General features: G+C 40.0%; 1 protein-coding gene across 3 annotated transcripts in view; it reads left to right on the plus strand.

Moving 5' to 3' along the window:
• The window catches only part of SORCS1 (sortilin related VPS10 domain containing receptor 1), a 602,630-nt gene that overhangs the window by 500,152 nt on the left and 88,124 nt on the right, over positions 1 to 14,354 (plus strand). For all 3 annotated transcript variants that reach the window (XM_032178269.2, XM_058436040.1, XM_032178276.2), the window contains exons 15-17: positions 2,798 to 2,915; positions 4,416 to 4,546; positions 7,950 to 8,063. In XM_032178269.2, coding sequence (XP_032034160.1) covers positions 2,798 to 2,915; positions 4,416 to 4,546; positions 7,950 to 8,063 — 363 coding nt within the window. The remainder of the gene's footprint in view (positions 1 to 2,797; positions 2,916 to 4,415; positions 4,547 to 7,949; positions 8,064 to 14,354) is intronic.

Consider the following 14,354-nt stretch of genomic DNA (forward strand, 5'->3'; position numbering starts at 1 on the left):
TCACCTCCCAATGTCTCCACTTTCTAATATCATCACATTGGTGATTAGATGTTCAATATTTGAATTTTAGAGAGGATACAAGCATTTAGACCATTCCAGTGACCATCATGATTGAAGAATTATCTACTCTTGCTTTCAAGAGCCTATCCTGTACTCATTCATTCAGTGAGGTCAACCAGGATTTATAGTTGTAAGAAGGACACACTGAGGACTTGGTCACTTGGGGATGGGTTGGTTGAAATCTAAGTAAGTCTTACAAGGTCATCACTCTTCAGGATCACCTGTAAGACTTGTTAGACAGTAGAGAGGTTTTGGACAGGGTCAAGAGCTTGAGGTCTAAGATATAATAAAATATCCAAACTTTCAACAATGTTATAAAAGACTTATAGTTATTCTCATTTAATGTAGCTCTCCTTTTATTGATGTTTTAATACATCTGTGTCCTGATGGCTTGGCTAACTGTATTTCTACTTTCTGATATAATTAAGAATACTTATTCATATGAAAGGCTCATTTTGACAAAGTCTTAGCTACTTTTAAAATGTATTATCTCTGGGTTGAGAGTGTCTTTCCTTTGAAATGACATCTTTTTTTTCCTTTGGAGATCTGATGACTGATATTTTTTATATCATTAGGTTGAGTTTTGATGAAGGGAGATCTTGGAGCAAATACAGTTTCACATCTATTCCACTTTTTGTGGATGGGGTTCTGGGTGAGCCTGGAGAAGAGACTCTCATCATGACGTAAGTTGAAAACTATGATGTGGTCCAGCCTTCATAGAAAAGAGTAATCCACAAAAATGTTTTATAGCTAAGCCTGTTTGATTTGCAGCTGTTATGCTCAAGGTTGTTGCATCTTACTGCAAGAGTGTACAGCAAATAGGGAAGAAAAATGTGGGCAGCTATTTTCTTGGTTCTTTGATAGTTTTTAGGAGACCCAGACTGAGGCGCTTAGAGAAATTAGAAGTGATGATTTCGATAGGAAATAAAGCTGTACATTTAAAACTTTAATAATAAAGAACGTGGATATGTAGAAAATCTCAGGTATATAGGAATGAGTTCACTTTAAGTCAGAACATAGAGTTTCATCAAAATGCCATAAAGCATTGTATTTTTCCCTGGCTCTTTACCTAACCCAATTGTGAGGCATATTAGGAAAACCGCGAGAACAGTCTGTTCTTGTGAATTTGCATTTATACTCATTTTTGTCTGGAATGTAATTATCATTAATTTGTGAAAGATTAATGACCCTGCCTATGGGTTTCAATACATGGACTTTGAATTTCAAGTAGGAAACTGTAATAGTTCCTTCCTTTGGAAAACTGGACATGGAAAGTAGAAAGGGAAGGTTGTAAAGTAGTTGATCTGGTCATCAATGAAAACTTTCAAGCCAAAGTCAATACTTGGTAAGCTTTCTAATTCTCTCCCCTACCACTACTACTTTTTTTTTTTTTTTTGAGACGGAGTCTTACTCTGTCGTCCAGGCTGGAGTGCAGTGGCGTGATCTTGGCTCATTGCAGGCTCCGCCTCCTGGGTTCATGCCATTCTCCTGCCTTAGCCTCCCGAGTAGCTAGGACTACAGGCACCCAACACTACACCCAGCTAATTTTTTTTTCATTTTTTTTTTTTTTTAGTAGAGACGGGGATTCACCATGTTAGCCAGGATGGTCTCGATCTCCTGACCTTGTGATCCACCTGCCTCAGCCTCCCAAAGTACTGGGATTACAGGCGTGAGCCACCACGCCTGGCCTACCACTTCTACTTTTTAATGGTAGAAAACAACAATAAAAATCTAATATGCCTAATAGCTACACTTTCCTCAATGAGAAACATAGCTAAATTAGCAATGCATTCCATAATTTGTCTTTCTTCGATTTTTGTATTTTCAAAACATATTTTACAAAACTGACCCAACAGGCCACTTCATGGGTTTTCTTCAAACCTATGGTTGGTAATTCAAACATCTCAGTAAATACTTAAGTCTCTCTGCGTAAAGAGAGTAGAATGTGCAATGTAGGAAACCATTATTAGTACTTGGTTCTGCTGATCACGTTCACTAGGGGCTGGTGGGAAGGTAAAATAGCATGGAAACCACGGGAACTATGTACATTAGCAAGATAACCTAGAAGTCTAATCTTGGACTACATAGAATACAGCATTTACGATTGTTTTTCTCAACCATATTTTCCCAACCAATCCTGTGGCACAATATGTACAAGTGGGCTCTTGAATTAAACACTCTGGGTCTGGTTCTACCTGTTATTATGACTTGATTTTGTTTTTTGCAATGTTAACAAAACTCATTGAATCTCATATTACCTATCTGTGAAGTGCATCCAGTAATAGTACCCTCCTCGGCCAGGCGTGGTGGCTCACGCCTGTAATCCAGCACTTTGGGAGGCCAAGGTGGGCGGATCATGAGGTCAGGAGATCGAGACCATCCTGGCCAACATGGTGGAACCCCATCTCTACTAAAAATACAAAAAGTTAGCTGGGTGTGGTGGCTCGTGCCTGTAATCCCAGCTAGTCAGGAGGCTGAGGCAGGAGAATTGCTTGAACCAGGGAGTCAGGGGTTGTAGTGAGCTGAGATCGCACCACTGCACTCCAGCCTGGTGACAGAGCGAGACTCCGTCTCAAAAAAAAAAAAAAGTACCCTCTTCGTGAATGCGTTTTGAGGATTAAATGATAAGATTCATGTAATGTGCTTAGCCCAGTGAACACTCCACAAATGCTCTCTGTTGTTATGACTCATTACATTGTTATCATTGTAATTATTTTTATCACCATGAACTCTATAGAGTGTTTGGACACTTCAGCCACCGCTCTGAATGGCAGCTGGTCAAAGTAGACTACAAGTCCATTTTTGATAGACGGTGTGCCGAAGAGGACTACAGACCCTGGCAGCTGCACAGCCAGGTAGGTGGAAAAGAACTGAGACTAAGGCCTGGGCAGGAAGCATGAGTGGTGTTGGGGGAAAGCTAGTTGCTAAGGTATAGGAACTAGGATGCTCTAGGCCACAATGTCCATCTACTGTTTTCTTACACATTTGTGTTCCACAGCAGTGAACAAAGTCACCATTAATAGCTTGTCGTGAAGTCCTTTCTGTTTTCATTGTGCTGGGATATAATGAGATAAAATTCAAATGTGCTTGGCTTAGGCTTACAACTCAAAATGAAACACCAATTCAGCACTCAGATCCAAACATAATTCATCCGAGAATGTCATATGGTTGCATGGTGGGGGCAGGGATGAGGAAGAGATCTTCAATTTATCTAGCAATGCAAGCAGGGACATAAAATAACAAAATTATGCCGGGTGAGTGTTGCCGGAGAAATCCTTCTTCCCCTTTGTCTTGATTCTTTGGAGCTGTATAGTACTTTTTGCCTCCTTGCAAGGTACTCCTGGTATGAGAATGCAGAATTATTAATAGAAAACTTTCATTTGTCCTGGCCTCTCACATATTCAGCTTATATCAAAATGCTTGGATGGAAGTGTCTCTCCCTTGATTTCCCAAGGTACAAGTCATTCCGCAGATCTCTCAAAGGATATGGTAGAAGTACCTGCTGCAAAGCTATCACCATATTCAGGCAGAAAAACGTCATATACCTCAAACCTAGACTAAGTAATATATGTAAATGTAGATGTGTAATGAAGCCAGTTAAGTGAGTTTCCTCAAGAAAGACGGTGTACAGTAGATTAAGCAAAATTCTACTCTGATCTTTCAGAAACACAAAAGGAGGAGTGTGTCTGATAGTGGGCCCTGCATTAGCTGGAAACACCCACCCTATTCAGAGGCTCAACAATAAAATCGCTCATTTACATTGCTGATATTTTCTCCTTTGGGATGCACAAGGATTGTGATATTCAAAGCTTTTATTTATTTTGTGGGAAAACACTGAATTTAGCTCTCTCGCTTGTCTGGTAGAGGAACATTAAAATCTGTGCTGTAAAGTTGTGTGGGCCGAGGCATAATAAATCGAGGCAAAATGGATCTTTATATTTCTTAGCAATGTTCCTCTTTCATGCTCTCATAAATGACCAGCTGTATAAATCTTTTATTATAGGGGAATTGAACTTAATTACTACAGATTTATTGGCAATACACTAGGTATACAGGCTGAGTGTGTGTGTCCTTCATAGCACTGCACCCAACACTTTGCCAAATAAAGGTTTGATAAGTGCACACAAAATTAAGGATGTTATTTAATAATCCTCAATGATTGTTAGGATTGCCCTTATAGTCAGGTTGTATAATAGGGCTCTAGACCGCAAAAGGAAAATGTTGTTAGCACAAAGAGGGCTACCAAAGTTTACATTACACTAAGATGTGCAGATGTCTCCCTAAATGTCACTCATGTAGAGCAGGGAAAGTCCAAGCTATGTGCCCAAGTATCTGTGATCCTTCTCTGCTTACAGGGGGAAGCATGTATCATGGGAGCAAAAAGGATATATAAGAAGCGAAAATCAGAGCGGAAGTGTATGCAAGGAAAATATGCCGGAGCTATGGAATCTGAACCCTGTGTCTGCACTGAGGCTGATTTTGATTGGTGAGCTTGTGCAATTGTCTCCTGGAGCCATTCGGTGTATCAAATCCACATGGGCCTGAATGAAAGCTTAGAACTGAAGTAATAGTAACATACATAGGGCTAAGTGGCAAGCTTCAGATTCTTATAAAATTACCTCATAGTTTACTAGCTATGTGCATGTGTATGTGGGATAATCAAGAGTTTCTTTATACTGAAAGAGGACTCAGAAGATGGTTGGAAATTATCTTCATTACCAGCAGATTTGGCCGGGCATGGTGGCTCATGCCTGTAATCCCAGCACTTCGGGAGGCTGAGGGGGGCAGAACACTTGAGGTCAGGAGTTTGAGACCAGCCTGGGAAACATGGTAAAACCCCGTCCCTACTAAAAATACAAAAATTAGCTGGGCATAGTGGCGGGCACCTGTAATCCCAGCTACTCGGGAGGCTGAGGCAGGAGAATCGCTTGAACCCAGGAGGTAGAGATTGCAATGAGCCTCGATCGCGCCACTGCACTCCAGCATGGGCGTCAGAGTGAGACTATCTCAAAAAAAAAAAAAAAAAAAAAATGCAGATTCTTTCTGTGCTGCTTCAAACAGCAACACTGGAAACAGTAAGTGGACTTTTTAGGGAGCAAACAAAGATATTTGTGCTCGAGATGAAAGCTTTCTAGAATCTAGGATTTCCTGTAGTGGAATAATAGCCTTTTAAGGCAGTAAATTTTCTGTCCCTGCAAGTTTTCAATTCGTAGTTAGCTGACCGTAGCTTATGAGATTCATGGAAGATGTTGCTGAACTCAGAGCGAGGATGGATTCAATGGCATTGCAAATCTGTAACTCGATGAATGTAGTGATAAAGGAGACTTTTTGCTTTCCCAGGATTAAGCTAATTTAATCTGGAGAAGTGCTGAGACATTTAGAGGTTAAACTAAACTCAGAGTGCCATAGAGTCCTTCTTGAGACATTTGCTCAGCAGAAAGCTAGCTTGTGGGCACCGTGAAGCCCTTGGCTTGTTGTCAATGTTAATTGTTCAGGTAAGGCTTACAAAGTATTGAGGACAAGTGGGTGGTAACTTCCTTGGTATTTTCCATCTCATTTTCCATTGTTTTCTTCCCTCTTCTTTTTGCTTTTCATGTATTTGTTTATTTGTTTTTAATTTAGAAAACACAATCACTAAATATGTACATATGTGTTAAAGAATTAAAACTTGTCCCGCATAAGAACTAAAGTCATTCTTCAACAATTTATTTCTAGCTGTATAGCCATCTCAGGTTACATATTGAATCATTAAAATGTCAGTGATTGAACTGAGATACTGTGTACATACACATCACATATCTTAGAAAAGTTAAGCCTTCTCTTATGGTAGACATCTGGAGATATTCTCTGAATAAATAGTACTATGAAGGTCTGACAAGAGCGGCAGCCGGCAGTCAGACCAGTAGCCCACAGCTGTACCCCCTTGTTGGTGAGGACGCCAAGCCAAGAGCCAATGAAGTATCTCTTGGGGCTCAGCCAGAGAGCAACAGAGCTTCAGTTACACTGGAGCTCAAAACGAAATCTTCAGGGGCCTCTCCAGTTGTGACTTCTGTTTTAGTCAGTGCAATATTATTACAATGACAAAAATCTTTTATCTCTGTACTACCCTTCGGGACTGACATCCTGAAATGCATTCACAGGGAAAACTACCATGAGATTTTAAGTCATTCATTGCATCCCTCTTTCTGAAGCCACTGCTGCTTCTTCATCTACCCTATTCAAGGAAGATTTGCAAAGGAAGTTAGCATCTTACATTAGTGGTTTAGCTTTTGCCGTAAGAAACAGCCATTCTTTAGCAGGAGGCAAATTTATTCTCTGGTAGAAAACCAAAGAGAAAAAAAAATGAGATGAGATGTCCCAATGTCCTGATTTCTCCTCGAAACATTTGCTTCTCTGGGAATCTTTTCTACAGGTTTCAAAGTAAGCCAGTCTTTTGTTGTTGTTGTTGTTGTCATTTTTCTTTTTCAATTGTAAGCTAGTCCAGAATGAAAGGAATACCAGATAAGGAAAGCAATTAGATTTCTCCTCTCCTGCATCCGTCGTGCCCCTTAGTCTTGGCCCAATCCCTGCATTCATTTGTGATTGGAATCCGCTACTCATCCCACCAGCTGAAATGCATTCTGAGACGTGGGCAATGAATCATGGAGTTCATTGTAAGGTTTTCTGGTCTAGTGGGATTTCTGTCACTGCATGATTTCTGAAAATATTTGGGAAGGCTTATCACAACCTTGTTGGGTTTCTGCTAGTAGCTGGAGTTTCAGTGATTACACCTGGCTGTAGTATAATGAAAGGTGATTGTCACTGAGTGTTTCTCCTTGGTTTGGCCCTCTCCTGGACAGTCCCCTAAATGACCTTGCCTGTCCCTCTCCAGCATTTGTAAAGTAACTCCCCGAAGCGAACACTGGTTGTCCTATAGGCAGCAATTCTGAAGTCTTCCTACCCATGCTGCATTGAACCAGCACCAAATCCTGCTGGTATGTGCAAAATTCTAAGTACCAGCTGCCTGGTGACAGGCCCCTGAGCTGAGCCTATTTCTCCCTTCCTGACCCTTGTGTGCCAGCATCTCACCTCCATTACACAGATGGGCCAGTTCATACTAATGCTTGCCGATTGATGCCTGCGATTTGTCTGTGCATGTGGAGGTGCAATTTGTTGTCATTCTCTGTGCCCAGGTTCATCTGCCAGAAGCCAAGAATATCAGGCAACTCAGAGAACCCTGGAAGCATGAATGAGAGGAGGCTGAGAGAGAAGTCTTTGACTATTTCCAAAGTAAAGAGAGGATTTAAAGCAGTTAGTCCCAACTGGTAGCACTAACTTCCTAGTATGATCCATTTCCTTAGCGGAATGCTCGTGACACTCCTGAAGGACATTTCCTTTTTGGCTGTAACTTTGAAGCATATGGAGTGTACACAGAGAGACCTGGCTCAGCTCTACTTGGCAGATCCAGATGTCTTGGAAGAGCATCCCAAAGACATCGCCAGTAATGAGTACTGTGCCACATGTGGCTGTGTTAAACTCTGCGATGCTTTTCTCACCAAGGGTTGAGTTCCACCACTGCCTGTTTTCTCATTACCGCTTTCTCTGGGCCCAGCCACCTATATTGTGTATCCTTCTAATGAGAACACAATCTACTCTCTCAGCTTGAGAGTGTTTAAATGGAATGACCGGTTGTGTAGAATATTTTCCTGAATAATTGATAGATATTCTATGAAAAAAGTTCTATTTTTGAGAAGTCATTGATTCAGGGAATGCTTGCGTTTTTGTTTTTTGTTTTGTTTTTGTTTTTTTGACTAACTGATTAGTGTAGAACTTGGCTGTGGACTGACATGGAATTGTTTTCAGTAATTTCACCACCTACTGAAAGGTTTTTCTCGGCTCTTTCCTAACAGCGACTATGGTTATGAGCGACACAGCAATGGCCAGTGCCTGCCCGCATTTTGGTTCAATCCATCCTCTCTGTCAAAGGATTGCAGCTTGGGACAGAGTTACCTCAATAGTACCGGGTAAGTGTCTGGATTAGTGACCTTGAGAGGCCAACCTTTGCTGCCTTTGAGCACATGTTATAATGACAGAATTACTTCTGATCAAGGACCAAGCATATTTCCTTACAGCACTATGTAATTGCTTTTGTTCATTTTAGCAATGAAGCACAACTTTGCACTAATAGTGCAAGTTTCATGTGAGAATAAGATTCCAGTTGCAAATTTAAAAAAGAGAAATGTTTCTTGGATGAAGATCATGATGATGATATTAAAATAAAAATGTCTTCATTTTCTTGACACTTTGTTTTCAAGCTATTTAATCCTGTGAAGTTACCTTTTACCCTCATTGTATCCATGATGAGGAAGGCCAAACAGATATTTCATATTTGCATTTTCTGTTTTATAGATGTGGAACCTGGAATCACAAAAGCAACTCACTGACTTTTCAAAAGTGTACTAGTGTTAATACGAATATATTTTGCTTTCTCTTTATATTCAGTCTTGACACATATAAACATGCATTCTGACCTTTGTAAATCCAGAATCACATTCTAAAATTTGGTATTTAATATTCTGTGTCATGGGGCTTATGCAATATTATTTAAGAAATACTATAATAAAGAAAAAAATTCATAAATTTGTCTCAAATGTAGTAGGTATCTATAAACTTTAAAATAGTGTGTGGAACCTATTTAAATTCTGATTCAAACAAATGATCTATAAAAAAGCACATTTGAGCCATTGAGGAAAATTGAACATATACTAATTCAGGTAATGTATTAGTTAGGGCTTTCCAGGAGAAACAGAACCAATAGGATGTATATTTATTTAGAAAGAGATTTATAGGCCAGGCACAGTGGCTCATGCCTGTAGTCCCAGCACTGTAGTTTGGGAGGCTGAGGTGGGCAGATCACTGGAGGTCAGGAGTTTGAGACCAGCCTGGCCAACATGGTGAAACCCCGTCTCTACTAAAAATAAATAAATAAGTAAGCCACACATGGTGGCGTGTGCCTGTAGTCCCAGACACTCAGGAGGCTGAGGCAGGAGAATCACCTGAACCCAGGAGGCAGAGGTTGCAGTGAGCTGGGATCATGCCACTGCACTCCAGCCTGGGCAACCGAGTGACTCTGTCTCAAAAAAAAAAAAAAGAGATTTATTGTAAGGAATTGGCTCATTCGATTATGGAGGTAGTTGGGTCCCAAGATCTGCAGGGTAAGTCAGCAAGCTGGAGACCCAAGAGAGCTGACAGTGTAGTTCTAGTTCAAGTCTGAAGGCCTGAAACCATAGAGCCAAAGTTGTAGTTCTAGTCCAAAGGCCAGCAGACCTGAGACCTAGGAAGAGCCTATCTTTCAGTTCAAGACCGAAGGCAGGAAAAGAAGCCAGTGTTCCAATTTGAATGCCATCAGGCAGAAGGAATTCTCTCTTACTTTGGGAACTGTCAGCCTGTTGAATTCAGGCCTTCAGCTGATTGGATGAGGCACACCCTCACTAGAGAAGTCAATCTGCTTTACTCAGTCTACTGACTTAAATGTTAATCTCATTTAAAAACACACAGAAGTGTAACATTTGACCAAATATCTGGGCATACTATGGCCCAGTCAAGTTGACATAATAAATTAACCATCATAAGTGATATTAAACAATTATATAGTTAGGCACGATAAAGGCATTTTGGCTAGGCTAGGAAAAAAATAAGCATCATTTTTTAGAGATACATATTTGTATGAGTTTTGTTTTAATGTGTTAAAAAACAGATAAGTATTGATAATTTTTGGAGATGGGTAATGAGTACATGGGAATTTATTACATTACTTTTCTTCATACGTATTTGAAAATTCTGATAATAAAAAGTTAAAAAGCAGCTGGTGTGGTAGCACATGCCTATAGTCCCTGCCACTCAGGAGGCTGAAGTGGAAGGATCATTTGAGTCCAGGAGTTCAAGGCCACCCTGGGCAACATAGGAAAATCACCATCTCTTAAAAAAAAAAAAAAAGAGAGAGAGAGAGAAAGGGAAGGAAGAAGGAGAAAGGAGAAATAAGGACGTAGGAACCTTACCAGTCAGCCAGTTCTACTTGACAAAGCCCCTTCTCCTTTCTTGAGCCAGCTACAGTACAGAGAATCCACTTGAGGAGATGAGACTTCCATTTATGTACTCTGTATTTGAAATTTTAAATATGTTTAATTTTTTTAAAAGATTATCAAAATAATAGATACTATTCTTTTCACGGAAGGAAAAGGCATAGAAAAGGACTGCAATGATTCCTATTTCTGATGTTAGGGATTCCTAGAACCTTTGAATAAAGGAATAAGCTATGATTTTTTTTGAATGATAACACGACATCCAAGGAAATACAAATAACACTTTTACAGCAATGGGTCAGTGAGGTCTTAGCATAGTACCATGGGGGAAAAAAATGAAAAGGTTGATAAAATAACTAAACTTAATGGGGAAGGAATGCAAAAGACAGGAGTTTTATTACTTGCAGATACTAGCATGTTTAGACACTGTAAAGGGCATTGGAAACCCCTCAAGCTAACGTAAGAATTGATTTTTTTTTTAACCAGCTCAATCAGTCAAGGAAGTTATATTAGTCTGTCTTTGGTACTGATGATAGGAGGCTGAAACACAGAGGGATCAAATTGTTCCAGATGCTACTCAATCATAGACCAGGGCTGAATGACACCTGTGACCCCTCACTCTTCAGTTCATTGAGATCTTTTTTTTTTTTCTTCTTTTTTTTTGAGATGGAGTCTCGCTCTGTCACCCAGGCTGGAGTGCAGTGGCGTGATCTTGGCTCACTGCAACCTCCACCTCCTGGGTTCACACCATTCTCCTGCCTCAGCCTCCCAAGTAGCTGGTACTACAGGCACCTACTACCACGCCTGGCTAATTTTTTGTATTTTTAGTAGAGATGGGGTTTCACTGTGTTAGCCAGGATGGTCTCGATCTCCTGACCTTGTGATCCACCTGCCTCAGCCTCCCAAAGTGCTGGGATTACAGGCGTGAGCCACCTCGCCTGGCCCATTGAGATCTTACAGATTCTGACTAACATAAAACATCAGCGATGATTAAGTAATTTTATGTTCAAAAGGAATACCACATATGCCATATAAAATTAAAATTATGTCAATTAAAATGTGACTTAGCAATAAGTGTCCAGGTATATAAATGTTGGTCAATGCAGTTGTTACGTTTAGTGGTCACAAAATTACAACACTACCTTCTAGGACCCCACCTTCACTCTCAGGGGCTTGTTCATTTCAGTGGGTATTACACGATAGCATCTGACCCCAAATGATTTTTGTTAAGTTGCCACATCCACTGGTTTCCCCTGTTCCATTTAAACATTTTGCAGAAAAGCATCAGCATTGGTGAGCAAGCTGGTGTAAAGAGAACATATGATAAATACCAGCCATCAGCGGGTATGGCAAATGTCCTGCTCTGATAAGTAAGATGCTCATAGGTGGAGGAGTGAATACGCAAATAGGGCCTTACACACTAAAGTCACGGGAATGGTTGTCAATAATAACCCCACTGATCAGCATGTTGTCTAAACTACACATTTTGCATTAGGAACACGAAGACTCTTACCTAGGACAAAGGCCTGAAATCATCTACAAAGAAAGCCTCACACCACTGAATTCCCATTTGCAGTGTCTGTAGCCAACTCAAGAGTTGGCAAGAGGTAAAATGTTGGTGAACTTGGAAAAGAACTTTCTGCCTCCCTTAATGTCACTCCAGCCCCTCACCATAGATGTCATTTGGCTATGTGTTGATTCAGTGGTATTTTATAAGCAGATTCAGTATATAATGGTGTAGCCATTAATAATGCTACCACTATACATTTAGATTTTTACTTAAAAATACTTAGTTACAAAATAAATGTGTATATTTTATATGTTTAAAAGCCAATTTACATCATCACCTTAATCCTGGCCCTGTTTCCCCACACAACTGTGATCTGTTTGATATGCATGCTTCCAAACACTTTTCTTTGCATTTGCTAGTAAATACTTGTCCCAAGAGAAAATACACAAATTAATTTGGGAGGTTGTTTTTATATGTGATTTCCTGCTAGATACATTGTTCTTCTATTTTCCTTTTTCATTCAAAAATATGTCCTAAACATCTTCCTAAGTCAGAATATATAAGGGTACTTTCTCATTTTTTTAATTCCATAGTATTAAGTATTATTATAATATTATCAGTCATCCTTCCATGGACATTTGGGTTATTTTGTTGATTCTGCCACTATAAATAATGCTGCAGTTAATATTCTTATCCCATAAAACTTGTTATACAAATAATACAAAGATAATGAAGTCTTTTTTGGCAATTGGAGGTGTTTCTGTTAGCTCATAATGCAAATTCCACTCAGCCAACTGGGTATGTCTCAGACCTGGGTATCAGGCATTGCCACATCTCTCCTTTATAAGGGTTAAAACACTAGCTTCCTGCTCACAGGCTGCCTGTGAGTCCCAAAAATTAGAGATTCATTTGTATTAAGTGCCATCCTCCTTTAAAATTCAAATGCCAGTGGATTCTGTAAAGGAAAGCTGAGGGGAAGGAGAAGTAGGATTTAGCCAAATTAATAAGGTGAGAAGATCATTTCATGCAAAAGGAACAAGAAATGATCCCGGGGAAGGGCCACAATGGTAGTTTTCTCAAGGACAAGCCCAGATGCCAATGCCTGCATGCTTACAGAGTTAAGCAGCCACAGGGAACCCTGTGTCCAGTGCCATTTTAAGCCATCCGTGGTCACCTCATGCTCAGTCAGTGCATAATCTGTATTAGCCTCAGGGCTGGGATGAAGCACAAAGGAATCACAAGTGTAGGGCTGGCCAGAGAGTGAGCCCCTTCATAAATGTTGCTCCCTAGGCACCTCATTTGTCTCGCCCTTTTCTTACAGCATAGCTTGTGGTACAGACATGCAGTGGGAAAATGAATTGAGTGGGGTGAACGACCAAACCTCCCAGCATCACCTTTCTGAGAGTTTACTTGGAAGCATGCAGGAAATCTTTCCTTTTAAAAAAAAAAATGTTCTTAAATACCTCTCTTTATAAATGTCTGTGGTTACTTTCACTGTCACCTTATTACCCTGTGTATATAGCAGTGTTCTCAGGTTTACTTGCTTCTCCACGACGGGGAAATCCTGACATCGGTTATTATTGTGCCCAATAAAATGCTATTTTGATGAGATGCCAAAATATTTATCATCTTCACTATGTAGAAGTGAATGGTTGCACAATTTTTGTTTTAGTTGTTGGCTAGGACTTAGAAAGGATGGATGGAATAAAAAGTGAACTCGGTACAGAATGTCCCTCCAGGTGGCTGTAACCACCAGTCCTGCTCCTTTGTCCAGCGGCATCAGGGTTTCTCATACCCACATAGTGGAATGGTAGAGCCTGCTGTGTTCTCCACGATTGGCTCCCTGCCTCTATTCACCCTCTGCCGTCACAGCTTCTACAAGTCATTTTACATGAAGGTGGAAAGCAAGAAGGCTGGTACTGGGGCCTCAGCCTGTTATGGATTGAGAGTGAAATACAATTGGGGATGTTTTGTTTGGTGAAAAAGGGAGTAATTGGAATGAAACAATTAAGGATGTTCAATCTAACCTCTGCCATCTACTGTTACGTTTAGTAAGTGACTTTGTTTCCTTGCCCTTAGTTCCTTAACCTAGAACATTTTGTTATTTGCCTTCAGAATTTGATTAAATGTGACACTGTATGTAAAGCATGTAGCACAATGCCTAGCACCTAGTCATCACCTTATAAAATGTGTACAATCACCAATAGTTATTGTCTGAAGACTCCTCTAAAGAAAGAAGGGAAAAAACTTATTTTTATTATGAATCCACAGTCCAGACATGTATTTGATGTTTAATTGTCACTGCAGTAATAATATCTGAGACATATTTAATGTAAGTCTCTGTTTTCTCATTTGTAAAACAAAAATAGTAACCTGCATAGGCTCATAAAGTTACATAATTGGAAAGTGATGAAAGCACTGTACATCAAAGCACGTCTGTCCCTTTATGCCACTCAGGCCAGATAATGTGTTTAGCTGATTCCTGAACGAGCTCCTTTTGCTCAAATAAAATGAAAGCAGTATTCCTTTGTATTTTATTTCATTTTAGTGCTGAAATAACCCCAAGTTTATTCCTCTTTGTTTCTCTTTCGGTATCTATAAATATCTCGGTATGTACATCCACAAGCACAAGCTCATTTAGTGATACTTATATATGGTTTAATCTTGTTTATACTGTTTTGGAACCAGGGAGCATACTGCAAAATTTAAGTTGCTAAATTAAC

This window comes from Hylobates moloch, unplaced genomic scaffold (assembly GCF_009828535.3).
Source record: "Hylobates moloch isolate HMO894 unplaced genomic scaffold, HMol_V3 SCAFFOLD_3, whole genome shotgun sequence".
In the NCBI taxonomy this organism is placed as follows: domain Eukaryota; kingdom Metazoa; phylum Chordata; class Mammalia; order Primates; family Hylobatidae; genus Hylobates; species Hylobates moloch.